Source organism: Emydura macquarii, unplaced genomic scaffold (assembly GCF_026122565.2).
Source record: "Emydura macquarii macquarii isolate MOO-44397 ecotype Brisbane River unplaced genomic scaffold, CSIRO-AGI_Emac_v2 contig_1043, whole genome shotgun sequence".
In the NCBI taxonomy this organism is placed as follows: Eukaryota; Metazoa; Chordata; order Testudines; family Chelidae; genus Emydura; species Emydura macquarii.
This window is the reverse complement of record NW_027131180.1, coordinates 16,746,569-16,766,684: the sequence shown is the minus strand read 5'-3', so window position 1 is coordinate 16,766,684 and position 20,116 is coordinate 16,746,569. Positions and strand designations below refer to the sequence as shown.

Sequence of the window (20,116 nt, the reverse complement as noted above, 5' to 3'; positions counted from 1 at the left end):
TGGTTTTGCTTTTTGGTGGGTAGGTGTGAAGTGTAAGTCTGAACTTGAGCTATATAACTTTCTTTAGCACATTATCTTCTCTTGTATGTGTATTTGTCATCCTATTTGAAGTAGTTGTATTGTTGTTCACTATGAAATATTAACAACATGTACCTATTAAAGAAAAGCACTTGATTACACTAGGGCTTCACTGCATTAACTGGCTACCTATGTTGTTTAAGTGTTAAATTGAAAAATGAATTAAACAATTGTTAATATATGATGGAAACGCCTACATAGTCGCCTATCTACATCTTCCATAAAGTCAATGGACTATATCCTACCCTAGTGTTAGCAGGCTATAACCCCACAGAAGTCTGTATGGTTATGCCTGCTTACAGTGGGATTTAATTTGGGCCAGTGTCACACATGACATCACTTCTTCAGTCAGATAACTTCCATCAATAGTAGGTTCATAGATGATAATTGTCATTTTTCAAAAGCTCCTAGCACATTTTATGGCTTATGTAGAGGAGCATCCTACAGCTCAAACTTTCAGGCTGCTGGATAAAAGAAAAGGGATTTTGTTCTGAATTCAGAGTAATAATAGCTCTGCTCAAGAAAAAACAAATTAAATCCAGCTGGAACTGATATGGGGCCATCGTGAACGTAGAAAAGAGATCCTGGAACTATGCTACCCTCCTGTGTCCTCAGATTCTACCTGATATTGATCCTGCAATATCAAGATGATACGTATCTAACATATCCTCGTCTGTCTCCTCCTTGAGTCTTGATTCTTCCTCCTCCATTTCTCCTGTTGCTTGCCCATCGGAATTTATGGCACTTTAAATATTTAAATACAGCAAGGTGTGGGTTGGTGGAGGTGTGAGGGGGTGTGTTCTTGGGAATGGGGGGAATGTGGCGGGAGGGACAGGGGTGTCTCCAGCAATCCATACTGATACCTGCAGGAGTAGCACAACAGCAAAGACTTAAAACTGTGTAGAACCCCAAATCGCTGCCAGAGGATAGGAGATAGTAGGGGGAAGGAATGACAAGAACAGGTTTATTTAGCAGTCAAATGCACTTCAGCTGTGTTTTTATAACAATATAACCTTACATAGAATACTCAGTAAAGGCAATAGGGCAAAAGAATCCTGAGATTTGTCTGTTAAATAAGCACCCACTTTGTCTGTGCTGAGTCCTAACTAGGCACCTTTTTGAGACCATGTACCATACGGGCTGTTTGGGTTTTTTTCGAAGGGTAAGTACCATTTAATAAATACCATTGGTGAAATCCTGGCCCAATTTAAGTCAATGGGAAAACACTGCCAGTTGCAACCGTATGCACCCACATCAGTTATAAAAGGGAAGATACATGTAACGTGACAGAAAACCACTGTTGATCTCTGAAGTGGTTATAAGCTCTGTCTGTCATTGTTAGTGTTCCATTTTTGTTTAGTTCAATACAGTTACATAGAGAGAGAAAGATATACAAGTAAAATACTACAGTCGGCTTTGATCAAAAGCTACGTGCTTCCAGCACATGAAGCCTCAAGGGAGAAATTCCTGAGACAGACAGACAGACAGGCTTAAGTTGCCACTTGGAGGCTGCTTGCATGGTATGATTTAAGCACAGGAACAAAGAAAGCACGAAAGCAAAGAAACAACAATAATGTCTTGGTACTAACCTTATTCTTTCTTTTCTCTCCTTAGGGAGTCATAGAATTTTCTCTCTGTTTGTTGTTTGCTAAACTGGTCAGTTACACTTTCCTCTTCTGGCTTCCACTCTATATCACAAACGTAGGTAAGTATCTGTGGGAAGAAAGCTATGATGAGCTTAGTTACATGAAAATAAACAATACTACTTTTGTTTTAAGCTATGGTTGCCATGATGGCAGGAGAGTTGAAAGAGTGCCGTTTATTATATATCAATGGTCTGTACTGAGAAATAAGAGAGAGCAATTGCAAAAATAAGACTCACAATTTTCAGGGAGCAATCACAGTGATGTCTTTGGCTCTTGAGAACCAGCCAAAAATATTTCACTTAAAAAAAACTTGTAATAATCACACATTTATAATGGTTCCTTACATCCTGAAGGATCCCAAAGAGCTGTTTAAGCTGCACTCAGAATAACTTCTAGATCATCACGATCATTGTGCTTTGTGCTGTGCAGAACATAGAGGAAGGCATGCTCCATGCCCCAAGAAGTTCATATGCTTTGGGCTTATCTTCTGGCTTTTAAATCCACAGCCTTATAAAGTTGAAAAAACAGACTGGCAGAATGCCTGCAGGGAAGTGTGTGCAGGAGGGACAAAGACTGCATCCTTTGAAAGGATGCCGTATGCCCTCCTAGTAACAAGTACTTCTACGGTAATAAATTTGATGAAGGGAGTAGAACACCTAATGAGTTTTATATTTTTTTTAAAAAGAATTAGTTTTATTATAGTAATGAACATTAGGAGCATTGGGCATCTAACTTCCTTAGGTGCTTTTGAATATCCCTCCATATTGCATTAGCAGCCAGAGGCCCCATCGTGCTAGGTGTAGTGCAAAGACATGGTCCTTGTTGCATACAGTTTAATCTAGTTGCAAGGGTGTCCCTCTTCATGCTGAGGAGTTCAAGGAGGCATTCTGCCTCCCTGTGCTCCCCCTGGGGCAGTGCAACTTACTCCTTACGGTTTCCTTACTCCCGACTATTTAACCGACACAATCTACACATCAGTGATACTGGTCACATAAGTAAGGGCTTCAGGGTTAGGCTCCCTACATGGTCTTAATTTGTACCAGAGCAGGTTTCTGAAACAAAGCAGCATTACTTATTGTTAGTAGTGTGATGCTATTGTTGTTTTTATTTTCAAGACTGCTGCTAATGAACCTGAAAATCCTTAGGCCTTGTGTACACACAGAAGTTGTACTGCTCTAACATTACTGGTAGTCGAAGTGGTATGAGCCCCTCTAGCATGGATATAACTATATCACTCTAAAAGTATTTTATACCAGTAAAGCTTATTCCTGTAAATAAGCGATTCTGGTACAAGGCACCTTTATCCAGTATAACTGCACCCCCTCCCTCCCAATTGTACTGGTTGTAACTAGATCGGTTAAAAAGGAAAATCACACCACTAGCAGACGTAATTATTCTGGGGCAAAATCTGTAGGTAGACTAGGCTTTATATAGAGATCTGAATAAAATGAAAAAAATTCTTGTTGTTTTGAAGTGAGAGACTATTCTAATCAGATCTACTCTTCTTTTATTGTTAGAGCATCTTGATGCCAAAGGAGCTGGGGATCTTTCTACGTTGTTTGATGTGGGTGGAATCTTTGGTAAGTTTAACACATTATTTTTAAGCGGACCTTGTTTAGGAAATCTGTAGTGCACACATAGCTGATGTGTTTTACTCTTTTACTAAGAAATTGGAGTTTGATCTTGTATTCACTAGAAAACAGCAAAAATTCACCTCCATTGGGAACAGGATGAAGCCCTCATAGTGAAATGCTATGCCATGTGACTGGCCTGAGTAGCGGGTCTAAGGGAATGGATCAACAGCCCCTTATGTAATCCTAGTGCAAGAAAGATTGGAAGATCCAAGTGTCATAGAATCCTCTGGCTCTGTCCCTTTACCCCTCTTCTCCCCTCTGTCACCTCACCACACCCCAAAAATGTATCCTGACTTCATCCTTGCATAGCAGAACTACACCTATTTTGCAGTTCCTCTGCACTCCCAATATTCCATAGAAGGGATCTCCATACCAGTTCAGTGGAGCGTGGTGATTAGGGTGAGCTGGGGGGTGTTTCATTGGATCCAGAATTATGCAAATCCAATGGCCCCAATACATTGTGCAAGTGACAGAAAGAGGTTGTAGCCACTACTCCAGCCAGGTCCTGAAATTTAAATTGAAAGCTATCCTACATAAGTATACTGCTGTGTTACAGAGACTATACCAGGATGGCTGCATTGCTGTAGCTATGGTGGCATAACCCCATACTGTAAAAGCAACCTACACCAACGGAAGGGTGTTTTCCATCACTGTAACAACACCTCCTCCCTGAACGGAAGCATTCTTCCCTTGACATAGTTGTCCCTACACTGAGTGTTATGTTGACCTAGCTACGTCAGTCGGATGTGGGGTTTTTTTTTTCAACTCCTGACCAGCATGACTATGATGATCTCTTTTAAGGGTAGACCAAGCCAAGGCAGCACCTGGAAGAGCAGAGATTTTATTCAACAGTCTAACACAAATCTCACTCCACTGCAAATCCAAGCCACCAGCGTAACTACTTGTACAGCCTGATGAGAACCCAGATGTGTCAGTGGGTTATATACAGATGGGCATTTTGCTGTTAGGGTTGCCCTTTGAAAAGAGGGAAGGGTGGGGTGGGGACAGTGGAGCGTAGAAGAGTTGGGAAAACACTAGTGCACTTGAAGAATTATTGCAAAGGGGCTATAATAATTGGCTCAGATGGAATAGAAAAGAACTCTCCAGAAGTATTTTATCAGTAATTTGGGGATTATTTCTCCTGCTCTCCACACACGTGCCAGAATATTGGTCCATGGATCTTTTCTCTTCCTGATGCAGGCTCCTATTTTCTGGGTTTCCGTCATAGAAGAGAGATGGATTTGTTGTTGTTGTTTCTTTTTGTAAAGCAGTAGCACCCAGGAGCCCTAGTCATGAATTAGAACCCTACTGTGCAAGGCACTGGACAAAGAACAAAAAGGAGGCCCCTTGCTTAAAGAGCCTGCAATGTACGTATAGAACAAGAGACAACAGGAGGAGACAGCCAGACAGGCCAGCATGAGGAGACAAGATGGAATCTCCATTGCCCTCTTGCTGGGGTAGCTAAAGCACATATCCAATATTAAACTGAAAGCAAACACGAGGCGGCTTCTGGTACAACCTTTCAAGTGATATGTGTAGCTCAGTAAATATGGGTGGCATACTCTGGATGTTGTACTTGAATTCAAATAGCATATGGGGTTTATGGTGACTGCACCTGTGTTTGACAATACTGTCCTACATGTTGAAGCTAGACTTCCTCTTCCTCCAGAGCAGATGGAGGCCTTAATTCTTTGGTTCAACACCAGAGACTGGTTTGACGCAAAGAGGTTCCAAAACACCCGGTGGAAAATGCTGGTGAGCCATTTTACTAATGGCACAGTGTACCCTGCCCTAAATGTCCCCTCCAATTACATCATCCTGTGTGTACAGATAACCTCAGAAGGCTCAATGAGGCAGACTACAGTGTCCATCACGGTTGTTCAGTTCAGCCCAATCATTTGTGGCATAGATGATGATAAAACTACTAACACCACAAACTGTATTTTCAGTCCTATGCTCTGTGTGTTATAATAGAAGTGTGCTTTTAAAACAATTACACTGGATTGCTGTAACTTTGGGGAAATATATGTCCAGTTATGTTGCACAAAATGCTCATGAAATAACCTACTTATTCTTTAATGTCTCTTTCAGGTGGCATTTTGGCAGGCCTGGTATCAGATAGATTGGAAAAAAGGGCTTCAACATGTGGCATGATGTTACTGCTAGCAGCACCTACCGTAAGATCTACTCTCCTTATTTTAGTGGCACCCTCTCGTGCAATTGTGGGGGAGGCTCCGTCAGCATTTCTATTGGAGATTCCTGTTCTCAGGAGTTTCTAACTCATCTAACAATCCACCCCAAGATGAAATCTGCTCTGAAAAGTCTCAGCACAAGAGCCAACGCAGAGGTTTGGGCGGGTTTGAATAAATTAAATATGTCATTCTTTGGTACGTCGTATGCCGCAGGACGCTGTGAAAAATTAGCACATTCAGCTGGCTTGGACAAAACTGCTGTTACTCAGCTACTCAACTTTGAATCAGAATTGGACAAGTGGTTTGTCTTTTTGATTTCAAACCACCACCAAATAATCAAAATTGCTGAGCTGTTAATGTTAGGAATCTGCCCGCCGCATATATGCCATGTGGTTTTAGAGTGTATTTCTGCCGTACATACACTGATCTTGCTAGAATTAGCAGAACTCTGTGCTGTGCTGATGTAATCTGACAGGTTAAAAATGTGTGGTCATATCAATCGTGACCCTTATGAGACATGCAGCTATGTGGGGAAATTGACCATGTTTTCCGTGCCTGGGATCCCCAGCATGAAAATTAACAAACCAATAACTTTTCATGACGAAGACAACTAGTATTTTTCATGCTGTGACGTTAAGGTTTTGTTGTTATTGGTTGCTGTGAAAACCTACAGTTATATGAAGAAGGGGCCTGAGCAGCCTTTCACTCCACTTCAGTGGCAATTTATGCAGATGAAAGTGAGATCAGAATCGCACCTTATTCTCCCTGTTTTTATTACTTAAATGTTTACCCATTCATATCCATTACAGCTATACATGTTCTCTGCAATCAGTAAAATGGGCCTAGAAGCCACCATAGGTGAGAATTTAAATTATATTCTGACTGGTTTTAATTGAACTTAGTTTTCTTTTACTTGTGTTCCATTCATGCTGAAAAGTCTAAAAAGTAATAGCCTGCTTTTCAGAGGTGTTGAACACCTGCAGCTCCCATAGAAATCACTTGGATTTCTGCTCAGCCTCTTTAGAGGCCATAAACCACCCAGAGAAAAAGGGCAGGGGACAGCGTTTTGGTAGCACAGTAATTCCATTTCAGGCCACAGGAAAAATAATTGCATTAGAGTTGGTTGAAACATGGAAAATCTCTCACAAAAAATTGGGAAAATTCAAAAGCCCTTTTTACTTCACAGGTTTCAAAAAAGAATGATTTTTTCCCTCTATTCCACGTTTCATAAAAAAATCAATGTTAAACTTTCGGTTTAAAAATTTTTTTTATTTTTGCTTTTTGAGTTTTGCTCCTCCTTGCCCCACAGGTCCCCATTTCGCTGATGGTAAAGGGGAGGGAGGAAAGCTAAGCCCCCTCCTCCTTCAAACCCCCTCTCCCCCCTCCCCACACACAAAACGAAAGCATTTTTGCAAAAATTAAAAAAAAATCCAATTTTGAAAACAGGACATTTTTGAAGGCGAGGACGGAGGGACCCTTTGTTTTGAAATATTTTTACCAGCTCTAAATTGCATCTAGCTAGACTGTACCACAAGAGGGGCAGTCAGACATCATAGGCTGAGGGGAAGGAGGTCTCTGTATGGATTCCCTTACAGAGTTTCTCCCCAGCCATTTTGTTGGATGGGGATTTTCTCTAGGGCCTGCCCCATAGCTGAAAGATCCTCAGGTGTGTGCGCTGCATGGAAGCCTGTCTTTGCTCCCTGGAGCTTCCTACCAAATTCCCTGGCAGTGCAGCTGACGTGGAGTCACACTCCAAAGACCTCCCATTGCCTTGCTGCTCCCCCCTTAAATGAGGGTTCCCTTCCACTTAAGGACTTCTGCTAGAAAGCTAATGCCTCCTCCAAGCTGTATGACTACTTCCAGTGACTCTTTGTGGTACTGGGAGAAGGACAATATCCTAGGAAGGGGAGGATGGTGTCCTTTCCACTCAGGAGGGTGAGAAGCATGCACAGAGTGGGGGAAGCGTGATCTGGGGTATTGTTTGATGTCTTACAGAAAGGCAGATTCAAAGTAGGAGTAGAGTTCATTCATCTCAGCCTCACACACTCATGAATCTTGAGAGCCCTTGTGGGGGGAGGAGGGAGGTAAGGAAATCCAAAGACAATAAAATATTCTTGAATGAATGGAACAGTTTGATCCTGCTTTGAAAGCAGAAAGGAACATAATCAGCTTAAAAATGACACTTCTGTCTGCAAATGTACCTGTTGTTGTTATAAGTATCCCCTATAGCGTTCATGAAGGAACTTAGAAGAAAACTATTTAAAAAAAATACTTTGTCCAGTTTTAGTTTGCATGTTTGTTGCACATTGTACAACTACTTTCACCATTTTCCCTGTTTGCTGGAGTCTTTCAAGCATCCACAGGGAGAAAGAAACATTGGGGGAAAACAGGAAATGTATTTATAAAACCACAAAAATTATCCTGGAAACTCTATGGCCAGGAGAGTTTTGAAACTCTTTGTAATTCTTTTTTAAATGAACAATATCTTTGTGAGTTTGCCTTTTTAGGAGTCAGCAAAAACATTGCTCAAATGGACTGGGCACTGAAGTGTGCTGAAAGTGTGTAGAGAATTATTAGGAATTAGGCGGTCTAATGTTTCTGTAAGGCAGCTCAACTAGAGGCATTTAATTGTAAGGAGAATGCGCCTCTGAGCTGACGCAGTGCCTCAAAGTGTACGCTTCGTTGGAGAGCTGTTTAAGGATGGTATTGGGAGTCCTGCTCTCTAGCTCATTGCAGACTGGAATCGTTGTTACAAGGATACATCTCTGGGTGCCCTAAGCATGACTGAGTTGAGATGGAATAGAGGAAATTTAATCAAGAGAAACTGATAGAACAGCATGCATCAGTGAAAATGCTCTGAGCTCCCTGAGGCTGTGATAAAGGGTTTTCTTCTTTTTGCATGGCTGGGAAATGAGTGGGCGATGAGAACCATGCTTTAGTGAATAACATTGATTTTTGTACCTGGAACTGAGAGTACTTGATTCCCTCTGCCAAATATCAGAGCTGATTAAAGAGTCTCTTATAAGCTGTGCTAATATCTTTCATGTCTTTAAAGAGGTCCAAATCTGACATTTTGTTTGGATAAACTCTGTTTGTTTATTGTCTCCTACCAAATACAAAAGAGGAGGAGTTGAAATGTGAAGGCAGTGCTGGTGGTGGGTTTTGTCTGTATTGCAATAGCATCCAAAGGCCCTGATGTGCTTTGGAGCCCTATTATGGTAGGCAGTGTACAAACAGATAAAGGACTCATCCCCACCCAGAAGAGTTGACAGTCTAAAAGGCACAAGCAGCCAAAGGGTTGGGAATGGACTGAGTCATCTCCACCACTGTGCTGGAAGCAAACACCCCTTTGTGCTTACTGAGAGGGCTTTTAACCTTGCTTTCCCTAGTAGCATTGTTAGCCATTTTGAAGCACGTTTTGACTTCCCATGAATTGTACTCTTACCATTACTATACATCTCTTAATAAATGCAGTTTATATTGCATGATGGGTGTCTAGATCATCGCGTGGGGTTGTGATTATAAATAACATTGATTCTGGAAACCTCATGTTTTACTTTCTTTCATCAAACTTCCAACAGTTATGCTGCTTATCAGTGGAGCCCTAGTGAATGGTCCTTATGCGCTGATCACAACTGCGGTCTCAGCCGACTTGGTGAGTTTGACTTCCTGTTTGTTTTACATTTGGCAGACAGTCCCACTCAGTTGCTCTCATTTAGGGGGGAAAGCTTGATGTCTGTGGAGAGTAGTAAATGTGCATTGAGAGCTCGATCCTGTGCAATGCAGATATGGCGTGTGTCTTGCATTTCTGTGTATAAGGTAAAGAACAATGAGCAAGACAGGGAGCGTTAGGCCACTCAGGCCTGCATTGATACGGATGAGTGGCCTCCAAATTACTGCTGCCTAGTTAGAAGAGAGACCAAAGAGGGGATCTCTTAGAGAAACGCCTCATGTGCATGCTGAGGATCACACACAAGCCTACGTCTCTTCAGATGTGCCATTTGCCACCCACATCCTGGGAGGAGGTGTGCAATGGACTTGAGAGTTGCTTCTATTAGGTGTAAAGGACTGTGCCTGGTGCTTGCCCTTTGGTGATGTTCCCCATCCCCTGTAATCTGGACTGGCGTGTAGCTGTGTCACTCCAATTCCTCACTCCTGGGCCCCGATTTACCCTGCTTTGCTGTGTGAACCATCCACTCCTGGGTCAGCCCACGCCCAGCCTCCTGTGAGTAATCAGTCCCTGACCTAGTGAAGGAGCGCTTCTGGCCAGCCACTCATGGGATAGACTCCCAGAAAACACCCCCAGTCCCAGATGCAACCCTGGGAACCGCCGTCTTGCAGGGTTCAGTGCTGTACACTGCACCCTGCAAGCTCATTTACATTTGTCCATCACTTTATCAAAGAAATTGATATGCGCCAACTCTGTCACTCTAAGTGAGATCTCTGCACACACTCAATCCACATGCACTTTCAGATAAAACAAACAAATACGTTTATTGACTAGAACAAGATTTTAAGTGAATATAAGTCAGAGTAATATAAATCAAGAGATTAACAATGCATCAAGGAATTGGTCACCATCAGCTAAAAGGTAACTCGCATCCTAAACTAAGATTAATATTTCAGTAGTTTATCTAGGATGTTAGTTTGCCCAGAGCTGACTGCGATGCCTCTTGCAACCAGGCCCCCCTCCCTCATGGGTAGAGTTTCAGTCTTTGGTGTTGCTTAGAAGATGGATTCCAAGGGAGAGCCCTGAGACAAAGATGCCTCTTTCTTTTAACAAGTTTCCTCGACACCCCCTAGGGTCAGGTGATGGTCCATGTGTGGCAATGGGCGTGATTTTTCCCTCTTGAGCCAAAGTGCTAAAAGGTGCTTCGTCCAGTCCACCGTTCCTGTATGCATGCCTCTGCGGGGCGTGTACCGTCAGCTTTGTGTTTGTCTGCATCTATTCAAGCCATGTGAGAGACACATTTGGGAATATGACCTAGCAAAGTTTCCTATCTGTACATATGTATGACATTGCAGGAAACATGCTACCATAACAATAATATTCAGTATGTCATGAGCGTTCCAAAAACACCTTCCATGGCATACTTTGCATCAGACAGTAACACTGTAAAAACACTTTGCATCAGACTTACACTGTAAGGGTGAACATGAACGATCCGTGTACACCCTTATGGTGTGATTTGTGTGGTATAGCGTGTCACACTTTCCTTGTGCTCACTTTAGCTTCCACTCACCCACATACTGCACCCCAGTCAGCTTGGACTCCCTGCTACCACGTCACACAAAGCTTCGCAGGCTTGCGGTCGGAGGCCAAATACACGCTACATGAAAACATTGCCCCTGGTACCTTTTCTTCAATTTTGCTTTTTAATGTTAGGCAAATGTATTGCTTTAAAAGGCGCTGGATTGTGAGAGCCCTGAAGAGTGAAGTCCTTCACCAGCAGAATAGGTACAGGAAAGGCAGCGGAATTTAAATTCTCCCCACCCAACCCCATTCCTCCCTGCCACATGCCTCCTCAGTGTTCAAAAGGGACACCTGTAGTGTTGAGAGGTCCATTCAGGTAATAGCCTCATTGCTGTGACTGGCAGCTAGACGATAGGATCTTGTGACATAGACACCTGCCCTCTGGCAGCTGAATGGAAATCGCCAACTGATTTCTCATATATCACTGAACAACCATCTGACACTAATGTCTTTAGGCTACTGGTGACCTAGACTGAATTCTGCTCAGTGCCCTGAGTAAATGAAAGACACTCTGTCTTATTTGCAATCCTCTGAACCATCCAGTCTCTGATATACAGAGTTATAAAATTGTTCCCATGATCATTAGTTTTGTTCTGCAGTCCTATAGAATAACTGGCCTAATGAAAAATGGCCTTCACGACTACTTCCTTTTGGTGCCTTTTGACTCAATAACCAGCCGAATGGGCTTTTTTATGCCTTTTGTGATTCAGATACTGTTGCTTTGTTAGTCTTCTTGTCCAACTAGTGTCTCTTCTAGTCTGCAGAGCTTTATGATATCAACAATGCCTGTACTGACAGACCACTGTACAGTGTCCAAGAAAATTGCAGGTTTGACGTGCAGCCCATGTTGCTTGAACACCTAATATGCAGAACTGAAAGGATTATTTATAAAGACCATTAATAGAAAATTAAAGGCAATAGATTGGTCACGAGGATTTTTTTAAGCAATGGTAAAAGGGTCTTACCCTACTTATTTAAGTCTACTCGGTAAAGTTCATGCTAACCTGGATTTGTCCATTATTTCATTGTGTTTTTCTATGGGAAAGGCCAGGAATATGAAGCAGATGCATGGCTGTTTCCCAGGCTCATTTGTAAATGGTTGTGAATAGAGTATTTGTCACTGTAGGGTACCCATAAAAGTCTGAAAGGAAATGCAAGAGCCCTGTCTACAGTTACGGCTATCATCGATGGAACAGGTTCTGTAGGTAAGCTAGCATTGTGAAGCTACCTGCCTGAATGGCAGTAGGCTTTCTGTGGCTCTCGGTGCTATATCACAGTGTAGTTCTGCTCTGAGAGTGGACTAAAACTGCCATCCGGGAGTTTCATGGCTGTCTCCCAGTGATTTGCATGTCACATGTGCTCAGTTTGCAGTGGAGGAAAATGGCTCCTCCTCCACCCCCCATCTGCTAGTGCCATAAAATCTTTGTCAAGCTGGGTTCTTTCCATTTCACACCTCGCCAGTACTCAGCATCACTTTAGGAGTGGGGGATGGGCAAAGATCGCTTTGGGCCTCCTTTACACTCCCCCGGGCTTGGTGGTGGGGTGGTTCCCAGCACAAATTAGAACAATGTACACCAGGGGTCTGTTTCCGGCACCTGAGATCAGGGATGCCTCTGCACCAGCAGTGGTGGGGGAAGCAGAGATTCACCAGGGTAGACCTACACAACCTGCACATTCCTCTAGCCAAGGGGAATCATCCACCGGTCAGCCCGATACACCAGCTTTGAAGACAACTTTGCAGCCAGTCTTTGTACTGTCTATATACCTTGTGAATCTTCTTACAAGCGTATGCTAATGTGGGTTTGCTTTTATGAAGGTTGAAACTGACTAAACTATCCAAACACAGAACATCTGGCCATCGGCACTAGTAATTCTTCCACCTCGTCATTATAACATGTATCAATATTGTCTTTTAGGTGCTGCTCTAGGACCTCTGTTAGCCGGTCTCATCTCTCCCTCTGGTTGGAACAATGTATTTTACATGCTAATGGTGGCAGATGCATGTGCCCTACTAGTAAGTGTAACTAAAACACTTAGTGCCATATTTCTTTCTTATCAAGCCCTTTATGCTAAAATGGAAATTTCCTCAATTTAGGTGATGTGTACATCCCATTATTGAATGGGAAGTTTCCATTCATGTTGTAGAGGCTCCCCCTCCCCCCTAAAGAGCTAAGATGACCATTTTGAAATTCTTGTTGAATTTTTCAGCAGGAGAGCAGATTCGCTTCACTGGGTTATATTTGTATGCAGTAGCTCACCAAAGGGACTGTAGCAAACATAGTTGGAAGCAAAAATTCCCATATAAATCTGAGAAAACACTTCACCCTTGGCCCACAGAAGAATTCTTCAGACTTTGCTCTTAAAAGCAACACCAAAGCAGCAATGCCAATTTATTGAAATAGTAACAAATATTTTGCTGCACTGCCACAGAATCAGTGTCATCATGGGAATGCAACTGTTATGCGTGGATGTGTCACATATTTCAGTTGTCCCATGCATCCATCCCTTCTTTCTCCTATTTAACATATAAGTGTAATGGATGGGATGATCTGTAAATGGGCTGTTTCTGACTCGCTCTATTTTATCGTTTCTGGGCATATTGTCTTCTGTGTTGTTTAAAGCATGAGATAAGGAGTCAGGAGATCTGAGGACAAATTACCTGCTGATGTAGTTCTGTTAAAGTCAGTCAGTGGTGTTACAGCAGCAGAGAATATAGCCTGTAGGTTCTGTTTCTGGTTTTGCCCCAGACTTTCTGAATGCCTTTTGTCAAGTCTCTTAATTTCTTTGTGCCTCTTGTTTGCCCTTCTGTTGAGGAAGGATGACAATACTGACCCCCTCAGAGAGGGTGAGGGAGGCTTCATTTATTAATCCTTTGTGAAGTGCTTTAATATCGCTTGATAGGGCTACAATTTTGTTAAACACTTCAGAATCAGACTCCAACCCTCCTGTTTGATCCGCACAGACAGTCCCATATGCCATACAGTAAATTCAATCATTTGCATAGGGGTGACCAGACGTCCTGATATTATTGGTACTGTTCCAATATTAGGGGCTTTGTCTTGTTTAAGCATATAAGCAACCTATTTACCACCACCCCCAGTCCTGATTTTTCACACTTGCTATCTGGTCACCCTAAGGGAAGGGGTCCTCCTGTGGGGCTCAGATTGCACTTGTCTAACTCAAGAAAAAGGTTGGTTTGTTATCAAGTTGTTCCACATTATCGAGTAAGACATTTTGGAAATTAACTTGTACATTTTATTTATTATTAATATTTCAAGAGGAGCTCCCACAAATATTCAGTACTTTCTGAATCATAGCTCGTTTAGTACGCAGAAAGACTGTGTTCATGTTGCTGTGGACCAGTACAAGAGCCAAAACTTTTGAAGGAGCTGAATGTCACTGTCCATTGTAGACGGAAACCGCTGGTTCCTATTTGCTGGGTTCTGTCAAGTGAATGACTGTGCGTTTATAAATAACTGTATAACTTGTTTACTCAACCATTACTGGTGCTGCAAGGGTTTCTACTGGCCAGTGCGTAAAATCCTTGTCAGGGTGATAAAGGCTACTATTAGAACCTTCTTTTTTTTCTTTCTTTTTTTGCCTCAATATAACAAATAGAGCTTTTAAGCTCTATATTTTAAACTCTGGTTTGTTTTTTTTCCCCCAAAAGTGCATGAGGGAATTATGAATTGAATTCCAATGGGAATGAGGTATGTGAGGGAATTGGGTGCTTTTGGAAAATCACAGCCTTCACTTCTAAAAATTCTTGTGATTAGTTCACACTGGTAATAGCCAGCAAACCTGGAAGGTTGAAATTTTCTTAGCATTGGTTTTTCATCAAATATTGTCTGTAAGATCACTCTTATGTTTCCCCTTGATAAAGGACTGTCTTTATACTTACTGTCTTAGGTATACCAATTAATAGTCTGATCCTGCAGTCAATAAAGGACCTGAGTAACTTGAATTGCATAAATAACACTACTTACATGCATAATTGCTCACAGGATTTTACCCAATTGTGTATCTCAGAGCAATGGTGGTATAATAGTTATCATTTTTCTTACAGTCTTGGGCTCCCTCTGCTGGTCTCATCAGAGTCTCACTGGTATAATAATAAAATAGTTATTGTTATTGCTGGTAAAAAATGGGGAAGGACAATCACAGTGAATTTCAATCAGTTTCATTCCACAGATTTAGAAGTAGAACATTTTTTTTTTTGTTTGATAGTAATCAAAAATATTCAGGAACTTTTTGGGGGGGAGGTTTTGGGGAAGGATGTGTTTTTTCTCTTGTCTTTCTTCCTCTTCCTCCTCCCCCAACTTCCCACTTGGCTACTGAAAAAGTGGGCAGAATGAAAGAAAAAAAGAGGGATGTGGAGGGAGGAAGAGGAAAAATTGAAAAAACGGGGGTTTGTGGTTTTGAGGTTTTTTTAAAATTTTGTCAGAATGGAGGTTGGAATTGAAAAATGTTCTATTTTGAAAAATGTCAGTCAGCTCTAATTGTTTCATAGCCTCTGGATCCTTGCGGATACATAGAAAGACTTTGATTTAGCTCCTCACACATGAGTGGTGCAAATTCATCTTTCAACCATTGACTGAACATGTATGAATACAATGGGTTTCCATTCGGTCAAACCAGGTTAATATTAAATGAAGAATTCAGAGTAGCAGTAAAAACAACAGGAGTCCTGTAGCACCTTAAAGACTAACAAATTTCTGCGGGCATAAGCAGAGTAGCAGTGTGCATTTGACACTGAAAACTTAGCTAAATGATTCCTCTGTCTAGATTTTAACCCAGATTTGTTTTTGTACAGTTCTTACTCCGTCTTATACGAAAAGAACTCCAATGTAAGATGGACCACACCTTGTAAGTCTGTTGTTTGTGTTTTTCTCTGTGATGATTAAATGTTTTTGTATGTCATTCTTGGCCTCTCTACTTTTTACATGCTCCCTCTCCTTGCAGAAATCACGGATTCTTCCTTTGTGTGCATGTACCTTAATCAGGGTTTTCATTCTGTTTTGTAAAGAGTAACCTCTTTTTCTTTAAATCATGAAAATCTTTCTTCAAAACTATTTTTTTAAATGGTAGAGAAAATTGAGTACTCTGTCATATATTCTCTGTAACTTTTCTCCAAAAGTTGGGGCCCTCTTAATTTTTCACTCTTGAGTGTGAAACCGGGCAATCTGAGGTTTTGGTTGGTTGATTTGTGGGGATATGGGCGGTATTTTAATAGCTCAAATCGTGCTTTTTTCAGAAGTTGGAAGGAAGGAAAGGGGTAGAAATTTCTGATTTCAAACCAGTGTAAATCCAGAGAAGTTACATTCGTTTTACTTTTGTGTAAGTGAAATCAAAATCAGGCCCCTCATCCATAAATATAGTGAAGAATAGAAGTGCATAACAAAGAATGTGGACAGCATTTTGAAGTTATTGATCTCTTGTTATGCATTGCTTTCAAATTTCTCATATTAGCTATTCTTTCACAGGTTTAAAGAACACTGAATTATGAAATCTCAGACATGGAATTAAGGTCTTCACATGTGATCAAAATTATGCCCTCAAAAGACTGTGGAGTAAATTATTTTATATTTAAGAGATTATCTTGTGTAGAATTTTGCACATTTACCAGGAGAGGATTTAGAAATTCAACTGGTGAATTCCTGGTGAAGTTTTTTAATTTGTTATTTGTTGTTTCCTGTTTGCACATGCATCAATCTCTCAGGATGGTGACTGTTTATCACATGAAGAAACAGAAGCTTTGGGAAGCTGCTAGCTGTATGCCTTAACTGAGCCAAAAAAGAAATACCAAGTGCCTTTTGATTCATTTTGATAGGATATTTTAAGTAAACCTTAAACTGCACATTTTCAACAAAATGCAAGGAGATTTGAGAATGGAGCGCAAAGAAGAAAATAAATTCTCTTCAGATACTCCAGCAGTGGAATGTGCCAATGGTATGAGCAATGCATTTATAAGCAAAATGTCCTTTATGCCACTTCTTAAAAGAAAAGGTCATCAGACTATATGTGAAAGTACCAGCTGGCTCAGATTCACTGCTATTCGATATCCTGAAACAGTGTCAACAGTAAGAAAGTAGTCTGACCATATTATCAGACTTTAAATACAGCGCTAACTTATCCTACACTGTAAAATCACAAGGGCAGCATTCTGGTCTTCTATGTATAATATATTGGAACTTACGTGTAAGTAGTTACAATGTGCTGTAAAAAAGTACACTCTACTAGCTCCCCCTGGATGGGTAGTATTGATCATTTGGGGTTGTCAGAACAAGAGACTCAGTCAACAAAGAAGCTCATTATGGTTATGCATTTCCTGTAAGGAATTCTTATGATTTTGAGGGCATTATAAACTGGTTGTACAAACTTTACAGAATTGTTTTGTTGTTACTTCTATATGCTCCTTTGGAGTTGCAGGTTATTATTTATTTGGAGGGCAAAAGCACTGATCTGTGACTGAAGCTTTAGCACTGGTATTTTTTTTTTATGGGTGAATAAACAATTGGCTGGTTTAGACCCAGATCCTGAAATGAACTCAATTGAGACATCCCATTGACTTCAATGGGGCTGGGTGCAGATGCAGGGAGTCTGTCCACACAGAGCTCATTGCAGGATCAGGACCTTAATCACAACACCAAATATCAGGCAGGAGATTAATGTTGCAGTCCAAGTTTAGAGCCAAAGTATATGGTTTTTAATAAAAGAAAAAGAAAACCCACACACTGGACATAAAGTGGAGAGAAGAAATTCAGAGGTTTATATTATCCTGTAAGTGCAAGTGTTGGTGTTTTTATAATACACTGTTACTGCTTGATCTGACCGGTTTTAATCTCCTTCCAATAGATAACAAGATTCTGATGAACATTTTTAGGATGTACAATAATATTGAAGGGAATTTCTATGAAAGAGATGTTTATATTCTGTTGACTGCAAAGGTTAATTAGATTTAAACTGTATATTGTTATAATGTGTATTTAATAAACCTCTGCGTAACTGTTCTACATTTTTTAACTTTTACAAAACAATGTGGTACTGTACATCCCTCGCTTGCTTAACAAAATAACCCTTTTTAAAATAACCCTTCAAAACGTACAAAGAAATTTCTTCTTTCTCATCAACTTCTTGTTTGTATTTTTGTTTCTGGCACAATGCTTAATATTTTTGATTGTTTTGGGGTTTGTTTGTTTTTAAAAAAAAAATCCTTTAACCTTTGACCCATTGTTCTTGAACTCATGCTTTTCTCCTGGCTTTTGCATTTTTGGCCCTGATTCAGCAAAGCGCTTAAGCACATGCTTAAGTGCCACTGACTTGAACAAGACTTCACAAATGCTTAAAGTTAAGCACATGCTTAAGCACTTGTTGCAGATAAAAGCCCCTGTTCAGCAAATATCCAGCAAAGGCCTTAATCCAGCAGAGATTTATGCATATGCCAAAGTCCATGTGCGATCAATGCCAGAAAAAGGTCTCTGTCCTGCACAGACTTACGTAAATCCTTAACTTCACCCATTGTGAGTAGATTCATTACAGTCAATGGGACCACACACACACACTGCATGAAGATGAACACATGCCTAAATCTTTGCAGAGTTAAGGCCATAGTTGCCAAAACTATTTATATGCCTAAACTCCACCAATTACAAGTAGTTGTTTCTAAAGCTTTGTCACTCCAGCTAAATTCTTAAATTCTAACTGTATTAGTTGATAACAGAGTTATACTGTCAAGATGTTTAGTGTATTCCAATTTTAGATGTTTCCTTCTTAGGAGTTGACAGGATTCATTTCATTGTTTATTTTTGTTTTGCAATATAAGGGCCCAGCTGTGGGGCAGTGAACATGTCCAAGGTAGCACTAAGAGCTCTCCCTCACACTGACCGTACTGGGGAATTAGAGCTCTTAACTCCTCATGCTGTGTATGATTTGGGAGTTTAGATTCTCTTTAATTTACACAATCCTTACAGACCTTCTGATGTGGGATTTTCTTCAGGGCTATGAGATTCTTTTGAAAGGGATCTTTACCACTTTATTTGGGACTGAGTCAGAGAATCCACATCTGTATATCAGAAAAGACCCATTAAAATGCTAACCAGCAAATTAAATGTCCAAGGTATCTTAAGGAATAATAAACCTGATGAAGCATTAATGATTCTTAAGGTGCTCAGAAATTCATTAATTTCTGTGCAAGGAAAAAAATGTCAACATATGGAATTCCCTGGTCAGAAAGGCCAAAAAATTTTGTCTGTAACAGGAATTCTACCTGACTAAAAACAACAGGATCAGACTTCAGATATCCAAAGGGCCCTCAGTCTAGCCTCTAAATTTCTGTTCACAGTTTGCATGTGTAAACATTTTCTGGTACAGATAATTCAATTAGAACGCCTAACTCCCATATCTAATTTGCCCACAGGCCAAGAATTTGGCCACTTCTTTTATAATTAGCCCTAAAAATCCTTGTGTTCTGAACAAACTGTGCATTTTATTAGCTTCTGGTGTCAATATTCATTCATCTGGGGGTGAACAAATCTGGTGACAAATGTGTATAGGAATGCAGAAGTACAGTACTCCAACTAGGGTTAGTATCTGAATGTGAAGTGTTTCACTTGTAAATGCTGATGTATTTGCAGATTAAAATATTTTTCATATGATATATTGAATAAAGCTGGATTCTGTATTTAAGTTTAAAATGTGGATCACTTTTAGCCTCTTCTATATCTTAATAAGGAAATTGTCCATTTCCTGCCTGTGAGAGGGGGGCCCCTTTCTTGCGGGAGTAGTTTGTTTTCCTTAATAAACTTTCTTCCAGACACAGTGGCTTTCTCACCTGACAGTGGAATTGGTCACTGCATCCTGCTCCAACCTGTCCAATATGACCATTAAAGAGACAGTGGGGGTGAGGTAATATCTTTTATTGGACCAACTTCTGTCAATGAGAGACATTAAGCCTTCCTCTCTGTCCTGTGTGAAAGCAGGCACTCAAGAAAAGAGACCAGGCTCAGTACTTATACTAGTTACTTTACTAAACTCCATGTCTATTGTGTTCCATCTGTTCTTTGATTTATGGTCAATACATGCAGGCAATATTCCTATGTTTTTCCCTTTTTTACTCTGCTCCATCTTTTCTCGCTTTCCCTGCTCTCTGTTCCCAGCCCTCCAAAGAATTCCGTGGTCTTTCTGCATCAACTTACAGCATTTAATGTTGTGTGACTCTCCTAGAGGTATGGTGGGATCTAAAGCACTTCTGCATGGGGAAAAATGTTAGGAGATGAAAGCAGTTAAGGAAGCTTTGCAAAATTATACCAGAAG

At 40.8% G+C, this 20,116-nt stretch overlaps 1 protein-coding gene across 3 annotated transcripts in view; it reads left to right on the top strand.

The window, feature by feature from the left end:
• Nucleotides 1–19,501, top strand: part of SLC37A1 (solute carrier family 37 member 1) — a 52,709-nt gene extending 33,208 nt beyond the window's left edge. For 2 of the 3 annotated variants that reach the window (XM_067545200.1, XM_067545201.1), the window contains exons 12-20: nucleotides 1,693–1,783; nucleotides 3,242–3,304; nucleotides 5,450–5,535; nucleotides 6,360–6,408; nucleotides 9,132–9,205; nucleotides 11,931–12,009; nucleotides 12,721–12,818; nucleotides 15,618–15,670; nucleotides 16,288–19,501. In XM_067545200.1, coding sequence (XP_067401301.1) covers nucleotides 1,693–1,783; nucleotides 3,242–3,304; nucleotides 5,450–5,535; nucleotides 6,360–6,408; nucleotides 9,132–9,205; nucleotides 11,931–12,009; nucleotides 12,721–12,818; nucleotides 15,618–15,670; nucleotides 16,288–16,303 — 609 coding nt within the window. In that variant the 3' untranslated portion in view covers nucleotides 16,304–19,501. Of the gene's footprint in view, nucleotides 1–1,692; nucleotides 1,784–3,241; nucleotides 3,305–5,449; nucleotides 5,536–6,359; nucleotides 6,409–9,131; nucleotides 9,206–11,561; nucleotides 11,823–11,930; nucleotides 12,010–12,720; nucleotides 12,819–15,617; nucleotides 15,671–16,287 lie in introns of those variants that run through there. The other variant, XM_067545202.1, reaches the window with a different exon arrangement.
• The last annotated feature ends 615 nt before the right edge of the window (nucleotides 19,502–20,116 follow it).